The sequence below is a fragment of the Gymnodraco acuticeps genome, unplaced genomic scaffold (assembly GCF_902827175.1).
Source record: "Gymnodraco acuticeps unplaced genomic scaffold, fGymAcu1.1, whole genome shotgun sequence".
Classification (NCBI taxonomy): Eukaryota; Metazoa; Chordata; class Actinopteri; order Perciformes; family Bathydraconidae; genus Gymnodraco; species Gymnodraco acuticeps.
Window position 1 is genome coordinate 587,773 of NW_022991001.1, and position 25,418 is coordinate 613,190.

General features: G+C 45.8%; 1 protein-coding gene across 3 annotated transcripts; it reads right to left on the bottom strand.

Moving 5' to 3' along the window:
* olah (oleoyl-ACP hydrolase) lies at positions 1-25,138 on the bottom strand. Of its 3 annotated transcripts, none has more exons than XM_034235974.1 (7): positions 24,985-25,138; positions 24,148-24,281; positions 23,340-23,478; positions 23,160-23,259; positions 22,737-22,906; positions 833-915; positions 1-282 (listed from the first exon to the last, which is right to left on the bottom strand). In XM_034235974.1, exons 1-7 carry the CDS (start codon positions 25,005-25,007, stop codon positions 140-142), a joined length of 792 nt encoding a protein of 263 aa, XP_034091865.1. In that variant the 5' UTR covers positions 25,008-25,138; the 3' UTR covers positions 1-139. The 3 variants fall into 3 exon arrangements, with proteins under 3 accessions (XP_034091865.1, XP_034091866.1, XP_034091867.1); XM_034235975.1 differs by having other exon boundaries at positions 24,148-24,278; positions 24,985-25,057; XM_034235976.1 differs by having other exon boundaries at positions 24,148-24,325; positions 24,985-25,026.
* Positions 25,139-25,418: the final 280 nt, after the last annotated feature.

The following is a 25,418-nucleotide window of genomic DNA, read 5'->3' on the forward strand; positions in this document are numbered from 1 at the left end:
TTTTAATGAATCACTCTTTAATATTTACCAAACATTCAGTCAAATTCATTTACCACACAATATTTCTCACTTCTCATATGTATCCAGAAATATTTTTTTATACAATTATTTAATAAAAAAAAGATTTACACAGATTTCATTATAAATAGTCCATTTCTGATGTTTCCACCTGCTTTGTGACGTAGTCTAAGATGATCTTTTCATTCCCAGAATCCTTCAGGTAGAAATGGGATCCATCCAACATCCTGATGGTGAAATCTCCTGAAGTGATGCTTTTCCACGCTGTGGATCACATTCATAACTATAATTAGTGACATAATGAACCTGGAAACAAGTACATTTACAATCAGCACATACAGCATGACATTTGTTTGCTTATTGTCTAATATGCATGCAAACAATATTAGCTTTAGTGTCACTGCAGGCTATTGTTAATGAAGATGAAGTGTATTTATTCTATTCAAAAGGGATAGTGCATAGTTATAAACCACAAAAGTGTCCATATCAGATTCTAGCTTTAATTTGCATTTCAGAAGATGTTCAGATTAAAAGGCACAATAACAAAACATAAAGAGTAAGCATAATAGAAGGTAAATAACAAAGAACACAACATATCACATCCCAAATGTATGCTCGTCAGACAGAAGCTTGTCAAGTAGACCATAAAATAGGTTTGTGTGTGATTTTAAGACTCTTGTTCTGTACATGTGAGAATTAATCAGTAATATTTCAATATTCCGATGCAGAAAACCAAAAAAATCTGCTACATTTTATAGCTAGAATGCATTCCTGAACCAAATGTTCTATTTCTGCAGGACGTGAGAGGAATGACCTTGTAAATCATGAGGAATGTCGTCCTTTCCATCAAAACAGGTGAGCGGGCAGGAGAGGAATGGATGTTCTGGCTTGTTGCACCTGCAGGAGAAATAGCAACAACACACATTACAAACATTCATTCTGCATCTGGATCTGACCTCTGAAAAGTATTTCTTATATCTCGATTAAACCTCCCCAATTGATGACGTCCAGTAAGAGCATTAGGTTTGGATCTGGCATTATATTAATTATCTTCCCATTTGCATTCCATTTGAAAACAGAAATGTAACATTGGATGAAGCCAAAATTGTTGTTAACATTTTTTTTAACATATTACAATTCAAAGGGGGTTGGGTATGGAAGCAAACAAGAGACAGAAGTATTTGAATTTTATTAGACACCAAATTTATAGCATTGGAAATAATGACTTTGAAAATCATGTATCTGAATGTTTTTGCTCCGAATTTACCTATGTGAAATAAAAATGTAAAAATTAAAGTGAAAACAATTCGAATGTTCAAATTGAGATCCCAAAACTTCAAGTGAAAAAAATTTGAAGTAAAACAATTCGGTGTATAAAATTCGATGTCCAAAATTGCAATGCAGCATCATCCGGACTACTCATACAGGATAAGCAGTGGCGGCGCCAGGGTATGGCTGGGGTAGGCTACAGCCATACCAAGAAATGGCTTAGCCCTACCTTAGCCCGACCATGAAAAATTATGTTAAAGTAAGCATGTTGAGAACACGGATTGCGAAAATCTACCGGTCGTGTCCACAACACACAAACTGATCCTGCTGTAACAACAAGTGCACGTTACTGACGCAATATGGTTGAGACCATTCGGGCTTATGCTAGAGGGGTGCAAGGAATAGTCTAAGTAGTGGGGGAGTTTTATACACTAAAGGTGTGGACCAGGGGTGCCCAACCAGTCGATCGCGATCGACCGGTCGATCGCGGGGAGATTCCCAGTCGATCGCGAGATGTGTCTAAAAATAGAACAACAACATTCTGTTGTATGTTAATGTCCTGAAACATAATCTTCCTGTCCAGAATAATGCACTTGAACGCATCAAAGCTTTGTGATTGGCCGGCGTGACCCCATGTGTCGGGGCGTGGCTGGTGGGCATTGGGCAGTATTTCGCTGACGTTGTCCGTGTCAACAGGAGTGACAGTCCGCACACACACAAGACCGCAATTATGGCAGAAGCAAAAAAGCCCAACATAGGCCTATATAATTTTCACTCCGAGTGGGAGGATGATGATTTTTGTATCTATTCCAATTCAAAGTCCATCTGTCTCATCTGCAATGCGAGCGTGGCTTTACCGAAGAAGGGTAATTTAGGAGCGGCATTTCAAAACAGTGCACAAACGCTACGAGACGGAATTCCCTCCTAATTCTGCCCTACGCTCCAAAAGGGGAGGGGCCTGAGAGCACAGCTAAATGCACAGCAGTCCATTTTCACCAGGCCCAACAACAAGAGCAAGGCTGCTACCATAGCATCTTATCGTGTCAGTCACGTTCTTGCGAAACACATGAAGTCTTTCAAAGACGGCGAAGTTGTGAAAGAAGCTTTCCTGGAGGTTGCCGACGCGCTTTTGGGGAACAGTAAAAATAACAGTAGCATTTCAACAGGTTTTTGATATAATAAAAACTCAAGTTAGATACTGTTATTAATCAGCTGTACGTTTTAGTTTGTTTGAACTTATTCATTATAATTATTGTACACAATGGTATAAGAATGCAAACATTCAGATCTGTTCTGTTTAAATTGATTATAGTCTATTATCAATTCAGGTTAAGAAACTAGTGTTGCTTGCATCCTATTTTAAAAGCATTTATTTTTATACTCTACTAAAATGCAACAAAAAAAGGGTTTGATTCTATTAATTGTGTCTTTTTTTATTGCACTTTGGCAGCAGATTCCTGTGCAGCTTCAGATCTGAGTTGTCTTATTAGTAAGCCTAATTTATACTTTTGTAGCAACACTAATTTTATATAATGGCACAGAAAGGGTTCAGTCTTTTCTTTTTTTCCTGTGTCATATGTGGCAGCACTGTTCAATGTTTCTTGAAAACATTACCCACTGTAGTATGTGACGTTTGAATAAACTCCAACTCTGTATCAACAACAATTGTGTAACTTCAGTTAAATACATGTGTAGATTAGAAAGAGGTAAGATAAAGGATCTGCAGTATTTTATGAAGTATTCATCGTACAAAGGTCAGTTTTATACAAGTAGAAGTGTGTATTTACCTGGTAGTAGGCTAGGCTGTCAGTAATGGCTATGCCTCTCTATTTGGACTGGTAGATCTCGGCAAACTGGCAACTTTAAAAGTATCTCTCGGTTCAAAAAAGGTTGGGCACCCCTGGTGTAGACATTCTCTCGCGTTATAATATCAGCGCGGCCGCGGTCAGATCAAAATGCCTCCGAATGCAATTTGAACAGACCTACAGCCAATCAGAGCAACGAAACGTTGGGTCTGCTGCGTCATGCATTACTGATTCGTCACGTTCACAGTGAAAAGTCCCCAAACTCGCGCCGAGTAAATATGCAGACAGACATCAGAACTTCTAGGATTAATTGTATATTTCGGATGGATAGATTTGTTCTTAAACGCCCTCGCATTGAGGTACAAGTCGAGCAGGTGCCAGAGTCACACGACCCACCTGAAGAGTGAATAGTGAGTTTTGAATATATTTTGTAATAATGGGTCATTTGAAAAAGTGTTGTAGTATGACAATAGAGATACAGGCTACCTGTTGTGTGCTGTGTCTGTCTCTCTCTCTGTTTACCTGTGTCTCCCTCACTCTCTCTCTCTCCCTCTCTCTCTCCCTCTCCGTGTCAATTCTATATGCCAACTTTTCTTGTTTCTGCTGCTGCGTAGCATGTTGTAACAACGTGGAATTAGCAGAATAGGCGATTGTATTGTTTTAACTCACACCTGTTGCTCTCGATGTAATTTAGCTGATAAAAGGAGACTAATAAAAGCTAATAAAAGCCTCACGCGTGCGTTTCACTGTCAAGGGGTGCGATATAGCGTGTATGTAATTACATTACAAATACTGACTTGAGCCCCACCACTGTATGGTTAGCCCTACTATAGATTACCCAACAAAAATACTCTGGCGCCGCCACTGAGGATAAGCAATCAAGCCCTAATGCAATCAAACCGACTTCTGGCCCATCAGAGCACGGCTTTTTCAGTCATGTGATCACAACAACCCAGGAGAAAAATGACAGAGAACTGAGGTTACCTACTGTAACCCCAGCTTCTAGAAGTTCTATGAGTAAATGGCGTAGCCCTCAAGGCTATCGCTATTGGGTAATCCCCCTGCGCCCCCGCGCAGCACTGAAACACTTGTAGTCCACGCCCACCCGCAAGGTGGGCCCCACCCTCGGGCTTCCTTCAGGTATAAATAGGAAGGAGGCCCGACAATCTGCTTCCATCCAAAATAACTTTTCTTCAGCTATTCGTGGAGCCAGTGGGGCCCAGCACTTAGAGGGCTACGCAATATACTCATAGAAGCTGGGGTTACAGCAGGTAACTTCAGTTCTATTTCGTATATGGCTTCGCCCTCTAAGGCTATCGCTATTGGGTTAAGGGCGAAGCATGATGTAGTCTGCGCCCCACTGGGTCCGCCCGGCACTAGAAGCACAGACACACCTGCTCAATAACACCCCCTGCCTGTTGGGCCATGCGTAATGGCCCATCACCGTCCCTGGAACATAGCAAAACATGCCTATCTTCCCTGATGGGGTGAAGGCTGGGAACAATACATACCAGCCGCTGTGAGAAAGTAGAGACGAACGTCCCACCTTGCCCAGCGATCATAGAGGGGGAACAGCAGCTCTCTGCGTGTCAGACAGGTAGGAGAGCGCTCAGCTGGATCCCTTACGTCACTCACTCTGACCAGGCACTCCGTACAAAGTGTGTCAGAGGAAAAAGGAACATCCCTCCTATAAGAGGGAAAAAGAGCCGCTCTCCGCGTGCCGAGAGGCAGGCGAGGGGCACACAGCTGGATCCCTGACGTCACTCACTCTGACAGGACACCCAGTACAGGGTGTGTCAGAGAGGAATGGGAGACATCCCTCAAATAAAAATGAATACATGAACAGGGGGAAGACCAAGATGCAGCAGTGCAAATATCTTCCACTGACATTCCTCCGTGCAAAGCCGTGGAGGAGGAAATTCCTCTGGTGGAGTGCGCTTTGATGTTCTCCGGGGGATCCACCCCAGAGGAGACATATGCCTGTGACACAGCCTCACACAGCCAGTGTGACAGCCGTTGTGCAGACAGAGGTTGCCTGATCGAGCGCTCTCTATAGTGCACAAACAGGCGCTGAGAACGGCGCCAGGCGCGCCACATAGCACGACAGAGAGCAATTCCAGCACGTTTATGTGGAAGGACATGTGAGCCGGCCACTGTCCCCCCACTGCCTGTGGTTTGGAGTCTCCTCATGTGCAGGAGACCCAGGGGAATCACCACGTGACCGGCTGCCATCATGCCGAGCAGCTGCATCACAGAGAGTGCTGTCACCACGCTGCGGGGTGTGACGCGTCGAAGGAGAGCTGTCAGTGTCTCCACTCTCTGCCGTGAGAGTCGCGCTCTCATGTGGGCTGAGTTTAATTCCACACCCAGGTAAACAATACTCTGGGAGAGAAGAGGACAGCTCTTTTTCCAGTTTATTACGAAACCCAGCTTTGACAGATGTGATATGAGCTGTACCGTCTGTAAAGCCTCCCTGGAGCGAGCCATCAGCAGCAGGTCGTCCAGGTAAAACAGTACTTCATCCCACCTATGTGTAGCGGCTGCAGTGCCGTCTCTACACACAGCCAGGGAATAACCGAACGGCAGACGGTTGTACTGGTACGATATTCCCTGGAATGAAAACCGCAGGAATTTCCTGTGTTGTGGGATGATGGGTACGTGGAAGTATGCATCCTTCAGGTCTATAGAGGTGAACCAGTCTCCCTGGTGAACGCACTCTAGCACCCTTTTTGATCGTCAGCATGTGAAAAGGCCTCGTTGAAAGCTGATGGGCTTATTGTGACCGTGTGTATGTGGCGTATCTAGGACAGAGGAATGCCGCAAGCTCTGTGGTTTAATAACTGAAAAGTTATAACCACCAGGCCTCTGCAGCGAACCCTGCTGCCTACTAATCAACAGATTGGAGGCAGCTGGCTTAGTTCTGCAGTTTATTAACCGATAGATTAAAACCTGCAGGCTTTTGTAACGAACCCTGCTGGCTATTAACCAATAGGTTATAGGCAGCTGGTTCACCCAGAGTGGGGGATATGTGAGACACATTTAAAACTGATGACTCAGACAAAAGGTTGGGAAATGCTTTCTTTCTCTTTATGTCCCTCACAATCCCCCCCAAACCGTCAAGGCCGGCTCTGCTTCCTCGGCGGCTCTCGTGGAGCAGACGACGAGCGGGAATACCTCACTCCCCGTTGACCCCCCACTGGTGGGGGGGCGGAGGCGCGGGACGGCGCCCCTGCCACCGCCGACGGACGAGTCTGACGCCTCGGCTGCGGTTGCTGTGGGCGTTTCTCCGCCTGCCGCTGTGGCCGGGTTGGCCGCTGCTGCTGCTGCGGGCGCTGGTGCCGCTGAGACTTCGCCGCAGGCTGGAGCCAGCCAACGTCCTGGCGGATATCGTCCGCCTGCTCGGCCGCAGCCTTCATGGACTCCACCATGGCTAGGAACTGGGGTCCAAACAGCCCGTCCGGGCTGATCGGAGCGTCCAGCAAAACCTTCCTGGCTGGCTCTGTGACAGCCGCCTGTTGCAGCCAGAGGTGGCGCTGGATCTGCGTCATCCACGCAGCGATCCTCGCCTGGGAGACAGCCATGGACGCGCACAGCGTGAGCGCCATGCTGGCCGCCTTGCTGATCTCCTCCACCTCCTCTGGTGCCAAGGTGGTGGATCGCTCCACCAGCGTCACCACTGAGTTGGACAGCAACGCGATGTTGTTTGCCGATGCCTGAAACGCACACTGGTCCGCCCGGTCAGCCTGGCGGGCGACATACTGGTCCTTGGGGGAGGCCAACGTAGGGCGCTGTCCGGCGATCAAGTTGGCCTGCTTAACCCCAAAGAACGCCGTCAGGCTCGGCTCCAGAGCGGGGGTGATTGGGAAACCATCCTCTGTGAATCCCTCCACCTTAGTGAAAGGAACAAAGGTGGCCACCGGAGCCCTCAGGGTCCTCGGGTTCGCCGCCGCCCCCCTCCTGGTACCTCCTAATGGCGGGGAAGCGCGGCCAGACCGGATCACTCCTGCCCGTCTGAACCCGGGAAAAAACTCCGGCCATGACGTCCAGAGCCACCCTCTCCCGACCTAGGGGAACGCAGAGACCTCTGCAGGCTGCCGCCTTGCCGATGACCACCATGATGCCCCCTAACGCCGGCAGCGCCGTGGCAACAGAGAAGGGAACCGCGTGCTCGGCCGCCACACCCGCACCCCGCTCCGAATCCGTCTCCCCCAGGCAGGATTCGCACATTGCGTGCTGGTCATAGCTCATGATATATCCCGAGCCACACAAGGGACAATCACGGACACAGTTGTTGCTCATGATGATTTTCAATTGCTGTAATGGGCGAAGCCATATACGAAATAGAACAGTGGGGCTCGCCACTCGGGTAAGTAGTCAGTTTGTGCTCTTTATTTTACAAGCAGTGAGGGCTCGACAGCAGCGACGTGCAGTCAGGGGAGGCAGAGCCTCACCTGTCATACTCCAATGTAATGGGAAAACAACTAAAGAAAAACTAAATAGTAATAATAATAAAATGTCTCCACTGATCTGTTTTGTAAATGTGATTTATGTATGATTCCAATCGCTTTTTATAGTCAAAATCAGCAAATTTGCCGAGCTCCGCTACAACTACGGGTAGCGATGAGAAGTGAGGCAGGGACGAGCTCTGCCTCTCGTAAGCCCACAGTAACTGGCTGGAGCGCGGGCACTAATTTAGCGCGGGCACTTATTTTGTGAGCGCGCTCAAGCCAGTTACTGTGTGGGGTAAGTTGAGGCCTCAGAATGCGTCACCCCACAGAAACTGGCTGGAAAGCGGGCCCTAAGCACATGCCTGCACCATCTCACTGTATGTCACCAATGTAATGTTTGTAGATCCCTTTATTACATTTATCCTCGCCATCCATAGTCTCTAAATAACTTATTTCACGTATATATAGGATATTTAGACTCGCTGGTCTCATCATACAACGGCAATGAAAAAAGCACCAGGAGAGGCAGCCATAACCTCTGCCGCACTGAAGGGGGCGCAAGTGAGCCCACAGGTTCTTGTTGCTACTGTTATTCTACACAGGGACGGTAGACGCGAACAACAAACTTGACTTTTGAAACTAGAGGAAGATAAGGAGGACTTTTACAAAAAAGTAATAGAGATTGTTGTCCAGAAGGATAGCATGGACTTCATCTTCAAATCAAGGTAAGACCACAATTGTAATGCAAATGGCTCTTACTAAGAAAGAACAATCCAATATTTAAATTGTCGGTAGGCCTATCCTTTTGTTGAACGGTCTGTTTAAAATGAATTGAAGCATCAGACTAAAAAAGCTTTTGAAAATAACCGAATATTTCGATTAACGTCAAAATATAATATTTGTAAATCTGACTCTGAAAGAGTCAGTGCCTCACCAGCCATGAACCTCACCGCACGTCACTGCTCGACAGCATTTGTATCTTACATTAGCTAGCTAAATGAGTGAAGTAGCCTTGTGCCTTGCTGTTAGCAAGCTCCGTAGTTATCATTAATTGAAGTGAATCACAACGTTACCGTGTCCTTTTGTGTGTGTGTGGGGGGGGGTTTGACGGTTTGCAAAGTAACGTAACGATCACTTCGGTTAGATAAGTCAAGTAGACCATGCTACACTATACGAAATACTCTCTTACAAAAGCCCTGCATTTAAACATGTTAATATTACTTTAGTAAAAGTATGCTAGTATAATTAGGAAAGTGTTGTTAAAGTATTTAAAGTAGACACAAGTTATACTATTATATTATATCATTTGTTTTATTGTTATTACCGATGCAAGAGTTGACTGTTGTAGTTGGAGCTCATTTTGAACAATGACCTAACTATTACTTCCATAATGGTTTAATGTGCTGATTATTTTCTACATTAATAGATGTAGATAGATTAACTCTCAAAATAGTAGGACATGCTGTCATAATTACCCAGAGTCCGAAGTGACACCTTTACAATGTTAAAGCTGTTAGATAAATGTAGTGATGTAAAAGTGGAAAAGAGATAATGTTTTTTTTTTTAAATGTTACTAAAACAAAATCTCTTGTTTTGGACTGACCGTAATAATTCAAGAAATAGTAGATACATAAATACACACACATCAATCAGTGTGCATTTGTTGTGGATGGAACACAACAAATGGTGCTCTTACCTGTGATGCCTCCTCCACACATTATAACCGGACTGTATCATTCAAACTATAAGTAACTGTTGGGGAAATATTTTCCAAGGCCCATAACTTTGACCCAGTTTATCAGTTCAAACTGTCCTGACTGAGCACACGCACCTCGTAACCTTGGCTGCTGTGCTCTCAGTGTTCTGTCTCCCTGTTCCTGCCTGTTGGTGTCAGCTGATAGAGGTGTTATGATTCTATGTTCCTGCCTGTTGGCGTCAGCTGATATGATTTTATCTTGTTATGCAGCATGTTGATGCTCTCTGAACTAGCTAAATACATGGGTCTGGGGTAGAGTTCTTCAGAATTGACGTGGCAACTCTCCCGTGAAGTCAGAGCCTCTGGCTCTTGGACTTGTGATGTGAATTCTCAGGCCGAAGCTCCAAATAAACCAGGGGTGGCCAACCCGCGGCTCGCGAGCCGCATGCGGCTCGAGAGCCAGTTTCATGCGGCTCTTCAATTCATATCGAATTTTATGTGTGAGTGTGGGGGAGAGACACGGACTCCTGACAGTTAGACCTGATATTTAGTAGGTCTGTTAAGTATTGAATGCTGATAATTCGGACGTAATTTGACCGGTCAAAGTTGTTTGGGCACGGATAAAATCGCTCCGTTACTTTCGTCCCGGCTCTCCCTACGTGTGTATGTGTGGTGTCAGGTGTCAGTATGAGAGGATGACAGCGCCGCCGTCTAATTTTGATCAGGAGCGAAGCGGAGGGGTCTAGATCTGCATGAAGGGTGTTATTTTCCCATTATCCCGCTTATTACATGGCCACATTCTCAACAAAGTAACGATATGACTCCCAATATTAATTGAAATGCTTTTATAGATTTAGAAAATGTTTTTATTGATTTAAAAAAATAGTACGCTATTATTTATTTAAAATGACATGCATCCGCTAAGAGAAATATCCGTTGTTACTGTTTGAACGTAGCAACGGCAGGAACTGCTTGACAGCGGTCTGTCTGTTCTGGATTAACAACGTGTCACGTGTTCTGAATTGACCAATCAGAATCGAGTATTAAACACTATCTGACCATGAATTGAGTTTGATCCTAAAATGGCAGGGAAGAAATGCACAGCTAATCGAAAATATGAAGACGAACATAGGACGTTTTTAGTAGAGTGGGAGAGTTCATATTTTTTTATCGAACGCAATTGCAAGCCATTTTGCCTTATATGCCAGACAGCATTAACCCATTTCAAGGCTTCAAATCTTCAGCGTCATTTCACCTCACTCCATGCTAACATCGACCATGACTTCCCAAAAGGTACGGAACTTCGCAAGCAGAAGATAAACACCTTGAAAAGTCAGGCAGAAAAGCAGACACAGTTTTTCAAAAAAAATAACGAAGCACTCGGAGACCGTAACACTTGCATCTTATCAAGTTGCTTGGAACATAGCACGAGCTAAAAAGCCGTACAATGAAGGGGAGTTTGTTCAAAAAGGCCTCAGTGACGTGGTTGAAATCTTGTCTCCAGAAAACAAAAAACTGAAACAAGCGGTATCAGACGTCCAACTGTCCCGCCACACTGTTGAACGCAGAATATCGGACATTAACACCGCCATCGAAGCGCAGTTACACTCTGATCTTCAAACATGTGAGTTTTTCAGTGTGGCATTGGATGAGTCTTGTGACATACAAGACAAGCCTCAGTTGGCAATATTTGCACGATCAGTCTCAAAGGATTGTGTTGTAAAAGAAGAACTCCTTGATATTGTGCCATTAAAAGACAGAACCCGTGGCATCGATGTAAAAGAAACAATGATACATGTGTTTGTGAAAGCAAATGTGCCCAAGCAGAAACTAACTGCAATAGCCACAGATGGAGCGCCATCAATGGTCGGATCTGTGAACGGGCTTGTGGGGCTGTGCAAAGCTGACAACACATTTCCCGAATTTTGGAATTTCCACTGCATCATTCACCGGGAGCAACTTGTGTCCAAATCACTGAATTTAGACAACGTCATGAAGCCTGTGATGGAAATCGTAAACTACATCCGCACGCATGCTCTTAACCACAGGCAATTTAAGAATCTCATCGCTGAACTCGACCAAGGGCTTCCAGGAGACCTGCCGCTGCACTGCACTGTGAGGTGGCTTTCTAAAGGCAAAGTGCTGTCTCGCTTCTTTGAGCTGTTGGATGCTGTGAAACTGTTCATGGAACAGAAGGACAAGGATTATCCGGAGCTCTCAGACCCCAAGTGGATTATGGATCTGGCCTTTTTGGTCGACATGCTGTGTCATCTGGACAGACTGAACCTGGATCTGCAGGGAAAGTTAAAAATGCTGCCTGACTTAGTGCAAAGTGTATTTGCGTTTGTTAACAAACTGAAACTGTTTAAGACACATCTTCAAAAGGGAGAATTAGCGCATTTTCCCTCTCTGCTAAAAGCAAGCGCACAAGCCACCGGTGCCACCCGGAAAAAGCAAACAGCCCGTTATGCAATATTGATTGAAACCCTGCAGGAAAACTTTGCGACCCGGTTCCATGATCTACATGTGAAAAGGCCACAGATTACGTTCCTCGTCGATCCTTTTAATGCTGAGACGGACTGTTTGAAAGCCCCGCTAGTCAAGCACGAGGCGGTGGCCGAGTTGGAGATGATCGAACTTTCAGAGGATGACCGACTGAAACCTGTTCTGATGGAAGGGACCCTTGAGTTCTGGAAAACTGTGCCGATCGAAAAATACCCAAATGTCAAACGGGTTGCGCTCAAGCTACTTTCAATGTTTGGGTCAACATACGTCTGTGAGTCTGTGTTTTCTACCCTGAAACATGTGAAATCCAAGCATCGATCTGTTCTGACTGACACACATGTGAGAGAATTGCTTCGAGTGGCCCACAACGGAATACAAGCCAGATTTGAGGAGGATTGTTCAAAGCAAGGAATGTCAGAAGTCTCACTAATTTAAAGTAAGATAACAAACCTTTTCAATTTTGTTTACTGAGAGTTTGTGTGTGAGTGCACACAATGTTCATTGCTATGTTGTTATGTTAACTGGCCTCTGAATACTGGTAGGAGAGGTTTAATTCAATTTCTGTCAATATTATGGTGTGTGCCATTTACAATAAATCTGTCTGAGCAGAGCTGTGTGTGTCTCTGTGTGTGTGTGTGTGTGTGTGTGTGTGTGTGGTGTGTGTGTGTGTGTGTGTGTGTGTGTGTGTGTGTGTGTGTGTGTGTGTGTGTGTGTGTGTGTGTGTGTGTGTGTGTGTGTGTGTGTGTGTGTGTGGCCTAGCATTACTATACTTGTGGGGACCTACATCTGTTTACACAGTCACGTGTGGAGACTCGCCTCCCTTATGGGGACAAATTGGAAGTCCCCATGAGGGGAATCATTAATTTTAGGGTGAAGACTTGGTTAGGTTTAGGGTTAGGGTTAGGTTAAGGGTTAGGCATGTGTTGGTTATGGTTAGGGTTAGGATAAGTCTCCAGGAAATACATGTAAGTCAATGTAATGTCCCCTGAAGTGATGTATACGGTGTGTGTGTGTGTGTGTGTGTGTGAGAAGTTTTATATTTTCCTTTTATCTGTGAGAGAGAGAAGGGAGGAAGAAAGTGAAGGAGCACAGAGAAAGGCTGAGAACAAAAGAGAGATTGAGGGAGGGGGGGTGCACGTGCATCTGTGACTGTGTTTGATGTGGCTCTTTGCAGTAACATAGTCAAAATGTTGGCTCTTAACCTCTGACTGGTTGGCCACCCCTGAAATAAACCATCAGTGTTTGAATTCAAAGCTCCTGCTCTTCCCGTGTCTCTTTCCTGAGTCGGTGACTCCCACTGCATTGCTACACAGAAGTTTCCCTTACAGTAACAGTTCTAGCTACTTGACTTTAGACAAACAATTCAAAAGACAAAATCAACAATTTATTGGAAGACCAATCTTTATTTTACGGTGCCTCTCCTTTTGTTTGTATTATTAAACCCTGTCAATCTAAAAAACTGAGCAACTCAACAGTTAACTTTATATTTCTTATTGTCCAAAGCATCTATTACACTATTTGTTCCCCTCTCATATTCACAGGATGGATGATTAGAGACTTTGGGGGAAACCTCAGCTTTATGAACGTCCTGTCTGTTGGTTTGGCCAGAGAGGGCTGAGGGTCTTTCCCTGCGAGGAGGACCAGGCCTGAGGGAGGAGGACCAGGCCTGATGGAGGAGGACCAGCACCAGCTGCACCTACAGAACTTAGCCCATGCTGGGCATAGCTGTTACCACCTGCACAGGTCTAGCCTGTCACTTTATTTGACAAAATGTGTTTACTTAATCAACTAACAGATTAACATTTTGTGTAACTTATGTATTTTATTTCGTTTTTATGTAAATAAAATTGTGATGGTTCATGCTTGATAACTTTTAGTTCACATTTCTCTGATAGTGTTACGTTATTATGAGAGTGCTCTGTTTGATTCTGAAATTGTATATATGGGCTGTCAAGTTAACGCGTTAATAACGCAAAAAATAATTAACACCACTAATTATTTTAACGCGATTAACGCATGTGTATTTTTTTTCCTCGGCCGCCCCGTAGTTTCAGAGCGCATCGAGTTTAAAATACCATCTACAAGCTGATGCTGACAGCCTCACTCCTGCTGCCCGCTTGTGGCAGACCACACTTCCACGCTCACCGGCAGGCACCGACTGGCTATTGGGCGGACCGGGAGGGTGTGTGTATGTGTGGCCCGAGCGAGCGAGAGAGAGACCTTACGTGCATTGTTGTTGTTAGCATCTGGTGTTAGCTAGCTGCGCTAACGGATATAAGGAGCTGTTTAAATGAAAACAGAGGAGCGACATTTCGCCACAACTGCGCCGAGCACTTGACTTGATGCAGGAAGCCAGACAGTGGGACATTGTACGAGAAGTCAGCACTCAGCACGGATAGTGCGCGCAACATGATCGCAGCGTCCAGGCAGCTCCCGTTCGAGCATATGCCTTGAGTTGCACATAGCTCCAACGATCCATCACACACACACACACACACACACACACACACACACACACACACACACACACACACACACACACACACACACACACACACACACACACACACACACACACACACACACACACACAATTTGTATTGTATTATTGTATGAGAGAGGTTCCAGGTTGAATTGAGGCGAATATTTGTAATGTTCAGAGGTTGTTATGTTTAATATTCATGAGCATATTTGTCATTGTTCAAATGATAATAAACATTAGCATAAAGCATATTTGTCCACTCATATGTTGATAAGAGTATTAAAAACTTTCCTCTAAGGTACATTTAGAACAGATCAAAAATGTGCGATTAATTTGTGATTAATCGCGATTAACTATGGACAATCATGCGATTAATCACGATTAAATATTTTAATCAACGACAGCCCTAATATTTATATAAATATATACATAGGCTATATATATGTGTGTGTGTGTGTGTGTGTCCGCATCTGTAGCCTGTTATTGTCTCATTATACCGCACTGTGAATGAATCAAAGTAAATATATAAGTCGTCATGAACACATCTGTCCATCAGACAGAGGGCTGCTGTGCCTCCTGTCATCATTAATGGACGTCTCTTTAAAATGACCGCTCAGAGGAGAGGAGTTCTCATTTCTCTAACCGCCTGCTGCTTCCCCTCCTCTCTCCTCGGTTCCCCTCCTTGGCTCTTCCACTCGCATCTCCTGTGGGTGGGACTAAGTCTCGAGGAGGGGAATTAGTGAAATGAGAAAGGGCCTAAGTGTCTCTTAGTGAATGTCCTGCTCTTAAATCTCATCACATCAGCTTTTCCTTTCCCTCTTGGATGTTCTTCTGGACCCTCGGAGAAAGAGAACATGGTGAAGCAGTCCTGTCTCTCAGGCCTGTCCTTTCCTAACAGAAAAATCAAAAAACATTATTGCAGAGCAAGTGTGTTATTTAAGAAAGAGGTGTGTTTGTTTGTTCAGGGGCTATAAATATAATGATTTTTTTTATTTGAATGTGTTTTTTAAATCCAACAGTGTACTACAAAGATAATCAGATTATGAATAAACCATTCTAAATTCATCAAAATTGAAATAAATGTATTATTAAAATAATATGTAACTGTTATCAAAACTTAGTGCAACTGTAGAAGCTTGCTATGTTCGGTTGTCTCACTTTTAATGTTTTTTTACAGTCAATATGCAGAGACAAAGGGTCGCAGTTCTCACTATGTTCAATAATATTTGAAATGTGAAAGTTGAACAAAAAAGTGATGTTGCTTGGTAAAATGTAAATGTAACCTTTTGCTAACAAAGTACTCTCAACATCACTGGTGTGTAGGTCATCTAGTATCAGGTCATAATCTTATTGTTATACTTAAGAAATTGCTGGATATCACAGTCCTTATACTGTATCAGTTTGATTGAGTATTATTGTGTAGGTCCTTTTTATTTTACTGTTACTTTGGATGTGTTTCTCATGAGTCAGTCAAATTAATTTGTTTTCATATGCCATATTCATATGTATCACACACGTAAGGGTAAGACACAAACCTATTTAACAAATGCAATGCAATGGATAAGCTTAATTTTCACTGAAGTCACAGATAACGTCATATCTAATATTTAAACAAATCATTTCCTTGTCACTAAAGCATTGACTACGCTATTCATCGTCCTTAAATGCAGGAATTAAGTTACATGTTCCGTTCTACAGCCACGATAAGGTTGTTTCTCAAGTGTGATGATAATACAATTAAAAGAGGCATTGGTAATAATATTAAAACGAACAATGTTTGGGTCGTTCGTCAGATAGACGGTTAGCTGTAATAAATAACTAGTTCAACAAACCATATTACAATATCTAAGGGAGCGTTATTTCTGGACCATCTTGAAATGTGACGTTCATATTTTAAAGATACTGTGGTGACACGTTATTGGACATAATTCACCTTGCTTATTGTGTTGCCACACGGACCCTTTAGTGGGGAACACCTGTAGCTTTAGCTACCATTCCTGCTAGCTCATCAGGCAGAGCAGTGCATGTGTTAACCTCTCTGAAAGTAATGGATAATAAAGATTGGAACTCCATACTTAATACACCGCCTCCGACTCTCTTTTCACGGCACTACACTGGTGACCCTGACTTTTCCGAGAAAGTTTCCGGAAAATTAACGAACATGGCTGAGCGCGATGTTTTCATAAAGCTGCCGGAATTCTGGGAGCACGCCGCGGAGGCATGGTTCGCACACGTGGAGGCACATTTCGCCTGCCGACAGGTCCGTGACGGGGACCTAAAATACTACCATGTGGTAGCAGCGCTGGGGAGCTCCACGTCGTCCAGGTTGGTGGGATTCATCGCAGCCCCCCCACATCATGGCAAATATGAGGCGATTAAGGCCCTTCTCCTTAAGACATTTAGCTTATCTGCTAAGGAGAGGGCCCGCCAGATACTTGACATTCAAGGCCTAGGAGACAGCAAGCCATCCCAGCTAATGGAGAAAATGCTAAATCTGCTAGGGGGGGAAGATCCCCGGATTTTATTCACGGAGATTTTCCTGCGTCACTTGCCTCCCCGGGTACAGACGGCGCTGGCCAACACGCCTGTCACGGAGCCCCGTGCTTTGGCTGAAGAAGCGGATCGTTTTTCCTGGCTACGCAACAGCCCGGGGCAGAGACGTTAGCCGCGACGCTCAGCGGCCCACCGGCAGTCAAGAAAGCGTGGCGGAGGCCGGACACGGCTGTGGCTAGCCGGCGTGGAGACGCCGGAGAGTGCGTTTACCACGCACGTTTCGGGACAAGGGCGAAGAGATGCATCGCTCCGTGCAGCTACAAACCCCCGGGAAACGGAGGGGCCGGCGCTCAGTAGTGGCTCTGAGCGTCGGCGGCACGTGCAGGCTCCTCTTCGTCAGCGACAGCGTTTCGGGGAGCCTGTTTCTGTGTGACACGGGCGCTCAACGGAGCGTAGTTCCAGCGTCGAGTGAAGACGTCGCCCGTGGGGGGCACGGACCGCGATTGACGACGGCTAACGGCAGTCCCATTCGCACGTACGGCGTGAGGCCTATGTGTTTGTGCATCGGAGGACAGCGTTTCAGCTGGGATTTTGTGACCACGGACATTTCTTTTCCCCTCCTCTGAGCGGATTTTTTGTGTGCTCATGGACTCTTAGTGGACGTTAAGAATAGGCGTTTGGTTGATGCCTTAACGTTTTCTTCCCTCGTGTGCACACTTGGCAGCGCAGCGTACGACGGGCTGTCAGGCTCGCTGTCAGGTGCAGACACGTTTCTCAGACTGTTGGCCGAGTTTCCAGACCTGTCGCTACCCACCTTCTCTGCGCTTACCACTAAGCATGGCGTGGAACACCACGTCACTACCGGGGGGCCTCCTGTCTACGCCAGGGCCCGGCGGTTGAACCCTTCTAAGCTGGCTGTAGCGAGGGCGGAGTTCGCAACCATGGAGCGCCTGGGCATTGTCCGCCGCTCCGACAGTCCTTGGGCTTCCCCCCTGCACGTCGTTCCCAAATCGAACGGCGGGTTCCGCCCGTGCGGGGATTACCGCCGACTCAACGACGCCACTACGCCTGACCGCTATCCGGTGCCGCAACATTCAGGACTTTTCGGCGCATCTGGCCGGTACGGGGGTGTTTTCCAAGGTGGACCTGGTGCGTGGATACCACCAGGTGCCCATGCACCCCCTGGACATTCCCAAGACAGCAGTGATAACGCCTTTTGGACTTTTTGAGTTCCTGCGGATGCCTTTTGGACTCAAGAATGCCGCTCAGACGTTCCAGCGCCTGATGGATTCGGTGCTGCGGGACCTGCCGTTTGTGTTTGTTTACCTCGACGACATACTCGTCGCCAGCGCTTCAGTGCAGGAGCACCTGTCCCACCTCCGAGCCCTTTTCACACGGCTCAACGAACACGGATTAATCATCAATCCTGCAAAGTGCCAGTTCGGGGTGTCGGACATCGATTTCCTGGGGCACCGCGTCACCAAGGGCGGTGCGACACCTCTACCAGCGAAGGTGGAGGCTGTTGCGGCGTTTCCTCGCCCGCTCACAGCCCGGTCGCTCCGTGAGTTTCTGGGGATGGTGACTTTCTACCACCGTTTCATCGCCCGGGCCGCACACATCATGCGGCCGCTGTATGAAGCGTTGAAAGGCAAGACCCCCGTCCAGGAGATCGACTGGACAGCAGAGGCGGACGGCGCTTTTGCTGAGGTCAAGACCGCGTTGGCTCAGGCGGCTTTGCTGGCACACCCATCATCTACGGCTCCCATCTCCATCACCACGGACGCGTCAGACTACGCGGTCGGCGCAGTGCACGAGCAGTGGGTGGAGGGCGCTTGGCAGCCGCTCGCCTTTTTCAGCCGCCAGCTGACGCCTAGAGAACGCAAATACAGCGCCTTTGACCGGGAGCTCCTCGGACTTTATTTGGCCGTGCGGCACTTCCGTTTCATGCTGGAAGGCCGTGAATTTACGGCGTTTGTCGACCACAAGCCGCTCACCTTCGCCATGTCAAAAGTGGCGGAGCCTTGGTCGGCACGTCAGCAGCGGCAGCTGTCCTACATATCGGAGTTCACTACGGACATTAAGCACGTGGCTGGCAAGTTGAACCTGGTTGCTGATTGCCTCTCCAGGGTCGTCATCGGTGCCGTCCAGTTGGGCCTGGACTATACTCGCATGGCGGCAGACCAGGTCACAGATCCCGGCGTCCAGGCCCTGAAGGTGGAGAGCGCGGGGCTGCGGTTGGAGGACGTGGTGTTCGGCGACGCGGGCATTACTCTCCTGTGTGATGTCTCTACGGGCCTGGCGCGGCCTGTCGTCCCTGCCAGCTGGAGGCGTCCTGTGTTCGAGGCTGTGCACGGCCTGTCACACCCCGGCGTTAAACCTTCGGTGCGTTTGGTAGCGGCGAAGTTCGTTTGGCAAGGACTGAAAAGGGACGTGAGGACTTGGGCCAGGGAGTGCGTGGCTTGTCAACGCGCTAAGGTGCACCGCCACACGAAGGCCCCGTTGGAGCGTTTCCTGGTGCCTGAGAGGAGGTTTGATCACGTCAACATTGACCTGGTTGGTCCGTTGCCTTCCTCTCAGGGGTTTTTCCTACCTCCTCACCATGGTGGACAGAACGACCCGTTGGCCGGAGGCGGTTCCGCTCGTTTCGACATCAGCCGCAGACGTTGCCCGGGCCTTCATTGCAACGTGGGTGTGTCGTTTTGGCACCCCGTCAGACATTTCCTCAGACAGGGGCTCTCAGTTCACGTCCGAGCTCTGGAACGCTGTGGCAGGCGGTTTGGGGGTTAAGCTGCACAGGACTACCGCTTACCACCCTCAGGCTAACGGCCTCTGCGAGCGCTTTCATCGCTCCATGAAGGCGGCCCTCAAGGCCGGCCTTACGGACGGTAACTTGGTCGACAAGCTGCCCTGGGTGATGCTGGGCCTGAGGACCGCACCTAAGGAAGATCTGCAGTGTTCTACAGCGGAGATGGTCTACGGTCAGCCGCTGAGAGTTCCGGGGGATTTCCTCCCAAATGCATCGGCTCCCTGGTCGGCGTCGGCCCAGCGGGCTTTCCTGCGTGACGCCGCTGAGGCCTTTGCTCCGATCCCTACTACTCAGCACGGTACTCAGGTGTCCCAGGTTCCCGCAGAGCTCCGCTCGGCGGAGCACGTGTTCATCCGGCACGATGCGCACAGAGGCCCCCTGCAGCCCCCTTATGATGGGCCTTTCCGGGTCTTGGAGCACGGGGACAAGCACCTGGTGGTCGACCTGGGTGGCAAGGCCGAGCACGTCTCGGTGGACCGGGTGAAGGCTTCTCACCTGGACTTGGACCAGCCTGTGGTGCTGGCTCGACCTCCGCGACGGGGGCCGCCCCCCGGCCTCGTCCCCTGTCACGGATTTAAGACCTGTTGTTCCGGTCCCGCCCCTTCCGGGGGCCGCACAGGCGGGAGTCACTTTTCCGACTCCCGTGCTCAGGAGTCGTGGGGGTCGGCGTGTCGTTCCTCCCCGCCATGCTGATTTTGTTTATGTGTGAATTCTGGGGGGGCTTGTGTGGTGACACGTTATTGGACATAATTCACCTTGCTTATTGTGTTGCCGCACGGACCCTTTAGTGGGGAACACCTGTAGCTTTAGCTGCCATTCCTGCTAGCTCATCAGGCAGAGCAGTGCATGTGTTAACCTCTCTGAAAGTAATGGATAATAAAGATTGGAACTCCATACTTAATACACCGCCTCCGACTCTCTTTTCACGGCACTACAATACACACATTTCATTGTGAGGTTGATTTAATATACACTAACGGCCCGTCTACACTACAGGCGTCGAAAAAGCTTGAAGCTGGGCGTGTCTGAGGCTTGGCGATTTATTGCGAGCAACGCGACCAACAACCAATCACATGAATCTCCCGCCCCCGACATACAAAGCAATAGCAAAGTTAAAACGAAGTAAACTGGATATAAAATCCCCAAACAGGCGAAAACCTACCAGTTTCATCCACTGTCTCTGCCACCTCCCTCCATGCCTCGCTCCTCCGGTTTGTATCCCGGTAGATGAACAGAGACTGATCATACAGCACCAGGTGATTCACTACCGCTATAATGAATTTTCCCTCCATTTTTTTGAATATGAGGAAATGACCTGCGTAGTCTCTCCCAGCATACACGCGGTTTGATTGGCTAGCTTGTACTGGCAGATTTGCATAAACGGGATTTCATTGGCTGACGCCAGCTTCGAGCAAGCATCGAGCCTCAAAAGTTGAACATTGTTCAACTTTTGATGCCGATAGACGCTCGCGATGCTTGCAACGCCTTGCCATGCTACCCACAATGCAGTTCGGCGAAGTTTGAAAATATCCTACGTCACCCCATTCAAATGAATGGGCGAAGCGTTGAAAGCATTTTTTGACGCCTGTAGTGTAGACGGGCCGTAAGCCTCTCTTCAACAATACGTTGACGTTAGCTAGTCTATTTTATGCTATAGTAGAGCATAGCGAATTTAAACGAACCTTAACAATGCATACAGTAACCTAACTAGCAAACTAACTATCTCACGTACAAGGATGACCTTATTTTAGCAACCTCACACAGAAGCCTTTTGGTATACAGTAGCATCCCACTTAATGTTTTACACTCTCGGATGCTACGCACAGATGGAGCAACCGATTGCTCAAATGCTAACCCAACTCTAAACATTCATTAACGTTAGTTTAATAAAAACACCAGTAACATAACATAGGGTTGACTTACCGAAGAAACTGCATTCATGGACGGTCTGTTTTAACCGCAGATAAATCCTATATTTGCATGACGAATAGTCCACCAGGAACCAACACAACAAACACGGCCGAGTTCAAGTAGTGTTCTCCTCATGAGCTGAGCCCCTGTAGCATCACGGAGCTAATGGAGCTAACGGAGCTAGCAGTGAGACAGAGGAGCTAGGAGCAGCAGTCCCGTTGTCATGAAGGGGGAATCTAACTATATACAGAATATGTTTTTGTGGATCCAGGCTAGAAACACATGTTCATTTTCTGATGTTAAGTTGGACATTTTAACATAGGGTCTACGGGAATTGCTCCCATCTGCATCCATCGCCTATAGTTTGCAGCATTGGGCTTCACCGCACTGTCCCGGGGTTCGCCGCTTGGCTCTGATAGGCCAGAAGTCGGTTTGATTGCATTCGGGCTCGATTGCTTATCCTGTCTGAGTAGCCCGGATGATGCTGCATCGCAATTTTTGACGTCGAATTTTATACACCGAAATATTTGACATCGAATTTTAAGCACCGAAATATTTGACGTCGAATTTTTTTCACTTGAATTTTTGGGATCTGAATTTGAACATTCAAATTTGTTTTAACTTGAATTTTTACATTTGTATTTCACATAGGTAAATTTGAAGCAAAACAAATTCAGATGCATGATTTTCAAAGTAATTATTTTCAATGCTATAAATTCAGTGTCTGATAAAATTCAAATACTTCTGTCTCTTGTTTTCTTCCATAGTTGGGGGTTGTTAATATCGCAGAGAGAAATAACGTCAACAGCCATAAAAGAAAACCTTTTTTTTTAAGAAATAAAAATGTTATATAAATCAGTTTATGAACTATAAATGCACAAGCCCTCTGTAAAAACGACAGAACGTAGATAGGATAGCAATAAAACTAGAAAGTTGACTTTATGTAAATGCTACTAAACTGGAGATGTCTGGCTCAGAGTGCAAACACTCCTAAAGATATGCTACATTTCATACATTTAGCAGACAATGCAGGTGAATAGTGTAACATGTGTTTAACTAAAACATGACAATGAAACTTCCCCTGTTTGGTACGACTCCCTTAGTATTTTTAAAATATCAGGAAGTTATGTTGAATTATGCAAATGTAGTCCGGACACTTAAATATGTATTTTGGATGCTAGACTGAAAGAACTGTCAGCCCAAACTCTAGGAATTTCAGAGCATGAAAAAAAGTGCTTTGCCTTTAATCTCTCGCCTCAAAATGAATGGTTGAGAAGAGATCAGTAATAAAGATGTGCCCCACCTGTAGTTCTCCACAACGTGCAGGTCGGCCTTCAGCGCAGGGAGGAAGAGCTTCAGAACCTCCGGGTTGGCCAGCAGCTCAGGAGGAGTTCCTCCAATCGAAATCATCCACTGCAGGAAATCCTCATCTGATAGGTCGCTTCTCTTTGGGGCTTTGATACGCGTCTCTGACTTAAAGACAACATATGAATTGTTAATCAGCAACACCAAACAGGTATCTTCTAATATATATATATATATATCCTAAGAGTTTACATAAATATAAAAGGAGCCAGATGGTTTGGGCCGTAAATATCCTGTAAGTTTTACTCACCTGTCATTAATGATTTCATGGTGTCTTCAAACGTTTTGCCTCTTGTATTAACAAAGTTAGTGATACTAAGTGGATAATCCTGGATTAATACATTTAAATGTATTAACTTACGTAAGGTGCCGAGGCACCAGACAGGAAGATGTGCACAGGTTCCAGGTTATGCACTCTCTTCAAAGCTTCTGCCACAGCAAAACTGGTGAAGGCACCAAAACTGAAAACAGATCAGGATAGATAGATATTAAGAGAAAACAAGTTGTGATATAACTTATAAATCCTGTATTGGTGACATACCTGTGTCCAAACAGAGCGAAGGGCTTCTCTTTCAGCAGCGGTACCAGCGCAGCAACGACCTCGTCCACAACCTGCTGCAGGCTCTGATGGAACGGCTCTCTGGATCGGCTCTCTCTGCCGGGAAGTCTGACAGACAACACTGAGGGTGATAAAACAAATAGTTGGAACATTTCATTGGAGGGTTCTGCATTTGTTCTTATTTATTTATGAAGCTTTTTTAAAACCCTCCAACCTATCTGGTGCAAACATGTACTTTTTGTTACTGGGCCCCATACTGTATACTTGGAATAAACATCAAAAAGACTTACATTGGTCTCATTAATACTGCTGAGACAATTGCATTGCTTTTTTGCTAAACCTACTGATAACTTTCATTGCTTTCTAATTTTCTTTTCTTTTTTATTACAAATATATCCATGTATTCTTCTTATATTGCTTTTTCCTTTTAGCTGTGTCTTTATTGGTTGTATATACCAAGACACCATTAAAAAAGAGTGTTCTCCCTCAATGTGTTTTCTGAGGTTAAACATAATAATAATACAAACAAATATATCAATAATAATAATGAAAGAAAATGTATGTCTTGTACAAAGCACTGTTCAGTAAAAAGTACAATGTGTTATCACAGTACAAGGATATCCTTTTAAAGTTCAAGTCCCATTCCCTTTTTTTACGTTACCTTTTGTTTAACCAATTATATTTGATTGTACATTAAAGACTACACTGGCAACATCAACAAGCATCTGATAAGTTGTGAATATAGTGCTAACAGTAGAGATAAGCAGGGCAAAGTGCAGCAGCAGGGTACCTTCTATGGAGCTGTGGAGGACGTTCCCCCAGCGAGCGTAGTGTATGGAGCCTCCACCCGCCCAGGGGAAACAGATGAGCCGGGCCACAGCGTCTGGCCTCTTCCTGAAGCAGCTGATCACCTTTTCCATTCTACTGCAACACAAGAGCAACATCCAACAGTCACTCACGAGTCACATCTGCTGGGAGTTGGTTTATGTTGAAAAGGGGAAAAACACGTAATATTGTTGCTGCACCACCAACAAAATACTGCTTATTATGGGTAACTATAGGCAGAGGTGGGATGTAACTAATTACATTTACTCAAGTACTGTACTTAAGTAGAGTATAGAGATACTTGAGTATTTCCATCTTGTGGTACGTTGTACTTTTGCCCCACTACAATTCAGAGGTAAAGTGTGTACTTTAACTCTACTACATTTATTGAATACGTTTAGTTACTATGTAGATTTTGATAATGATGTGTGATATTATAACTCTTAAATCAGACTTTAGTTCCACCTGGAGTAAATTCACAAGCTACCCTGCAGTATACAAAGTCATTCAAACTAGCTGCACCTTTACCAGCTTTGAGAACACTTTAATTATCAATCATTATAAAACATATCATATATATTATTCTGAAAAGGACCAATCTGCACAATGAATGAGTACTTTTACTGTTGGTACTTTAAGTATATTTTGATGCTAATACTTTTGTACTTTTATTTGAGTAACATTTTGATTGCAAGACTATTACTTGTAATAGAGTATTCCTAGACAAGAGTACTTCTACTTTTACTTAAGAACAAGATCTGAGTACTTCTCCCACCTCTGAGTATAACAATGGTAATCATACCTGTTTGTTGCAGGCAGCTCCATCAACTTCTCCCAGGAAAGCTGTGCTAATTCTTCATGCTATCACTTCCTGGTTATTTTTCTTCTATGGTACTTCTATGGAGCTGTTGTATAAAGTTTAGTGTGTATTCTGGAGACATCTACAGTATGGAGTGTGTATGTCCATCATTATCAGTAGGCTTTCACTGAGCTATTAATTAATAATTTCATAATTTGTAATAAGATAAATCTTATATAACATATATCGATAGGACAGGATACAACAACAATACACGCAGAAATGTAACATCATTCATGACGTAAATAGATGAGAAAGTTTCCCGGAAGTGACGTTGTTTTCTATAGTTGGTATTTCCCTATGGTATTTCCTGACGGATTTCCCTCGGAGGTAGAGGAGGCAGCAACAGCATGGTCAAGTTAGACACAATTAAACAG